The 1,648-nt window shown below is 36.5% G+C and overlaps 1 protein-coding gene across 3 annotated transcripts in view; it reads left to right on the top strand.

The window, feature by feature from the left end:
• ranbp3b (RAN binding protein 3b) overlaps positions 1-1,648 on the top strand; it is a 19,941-nt gene that overhangs the window by 9,300 nt on the left and 8,993 nt on the right. Inside the window, exons 6-7 of one of the 3 annotated variants that reach the window (XM_016496398.1) lie at positions 670-735; positions 1,389-1,490. In XM_016496398.1, the coding sequence (XP_016351884.1) occupies positions 670-735; positions 1,389-1,490 (168 nt within the window). Of the gene's footprint in view, positions 1-669; positions 736-1,376; positions 1,491-1,648 lie in introns of all 3 variants that reach the window. The other 2 variants (XM_016496393.1, XM_016496408.1) reach the window with 2 other exon arrangements.

Raw genomic sequence — 1,648 nt, 5'->3', positions numbered from 1 at the left:
TGAAATTAGACAAACTTGGGGGGGCGCATGTCCTAAAAGGTTGAAAACCCCTGCTCTAGATAACGTGTTACACGGTGTAATGTAAATGGCAGACGCTGTGCATGCATCTGAAGGCAGCTTTCTATTTTGGTCTCTCTTAGAAAGAGCACAAACCCAGCCAAGCGCACTAAACCCAAATGTGTATCGGCTACTGTCAGGAATGTGCTAAAACAAGCCCAAAGGCCTGTGGGGGACTAAGGTCTAACAGGAAGTGGTCAGAGCCATTATGAGGCTGTAGATATGAAGCACAGTGTGAGGGCCCTACAGAGATGGACATGCTGTGTTTGAATTACTAGTATATACTGTGTGGTGTATATAAAGCGTACTGCCTACTGTTTTGTAAAAATATGAAGCCGTGTACATCTAAAAAATGTTTAAACAGTACTAAACTGTTTGTTTTTTCCAATTTCTGACAGAAAAGCATCAGATGTCCTTTTAACTTGCATAGTGTTGCAAAAAAACGCCTTAATTGCAGTGTCTTATTCTTGACTGATGTGTTTGAGGCAGAATTGCGTCATGCATTACAGATGAACTTTGAGTGTTTGTTTATCTGAGAGCTCTTATCTGGTCTTGCGTTAGGGATGTTTGGTTTATCATCTTAATGTTTATGCTTCTGTTTGTCTGTCTCAGAAGAGAAGCCTGTTGGGTTCAGGTTGAAACCTCCTACACTAATTCATGGCCAGGCCCCAAGCGCAGGTAAGATCAATTCATTCCTGCTTTGAACCTTTTACTTCATCTACACACACAAATGCAACACATGAATCTGCTCTTTAGAGCAGGAAAGATTAGGGAAATTAGTCACAGTGGGTCTGACTGTAAAGCTTCCTCTTTCAGTACTTTTTTAAAAAGTCATCTTGTGCGTTTGAAAGATTAGGGATGCACCGAAATGAAAATTCTTCTCAATTTTATTGATTTATATTTTTAATTAGCTTTGTATTCTTTTTTTTTTTTTTTTTTTTTAATTTTAGTAATTTTTGAGCTTTTGTCTTTTTTATTAGTTTTTAAAATGTCAGTTTAGCTTAAATTTTTTATTTTAGTTTTAGTAAATTCGTTTACATTTTTAATCTAAAATGTATTTGACTTTATTTTAGTTTTATTTCAGTTATGGAAGACATTTTTTTTTTTTACAATTATTTTGAAATGTATAATTAATTTAATTATAGTTAAAGATTATTAGTTTTAGTTAACTATAACAGCACAAACTTAGGAAGCTTTTCCGTATTTTAGAACATCCAATTGCATGAGAATTACAATTAAGGATTTTTATTTGATTATCAGACATTGGTGTGTGCTGTTATGCTGCGCGGCGTTTGGTTTCTGATTCAATTCGTTAGTAGGTTGTTTTCCAGGCGTTCCCAGTCAGAAGCCCAAAGAACAGCAGCGCAGTGTTCTGAGGCCAGCTGTTCTACAGGCGCCTCCGGCCAAAACCCTCACAGAATCCGTCAAGACCAGTACGTACACCTCCCATAATGCTCACTGCTGCCTTTCACAGCAACAGAATCTGTGGAGATCTCAGACTATACTGTAGAGAACCACATTTCAGGCTTTTTTTGTGTTGAGAACAGATGTGTAAATCTAAGTCAAAACCGATTTTTTTTCTTTTTATATA

This window comes from Sinocyclocheilus anshuiensis, unplaced genomic scaffold (genome assembly GCF_001515605.1).
Source record: "Sinocyclocheilus anshuiensis isolate Anshui unplaced genomic scaffold, SAMN03320099.WGS_v1.1 scaffold217, whole genome shotgun sequence".
NCBI lineage: Eukaryota > Metazoa > Chordata > Actinopteri > Cypriniformes > Cyprinidae > Sinocyclocheilus > Sinocyclocheilus anshuiensis.
This window is presented reverse-complemented; position numbering and strand designations above follow the sequence as displayed.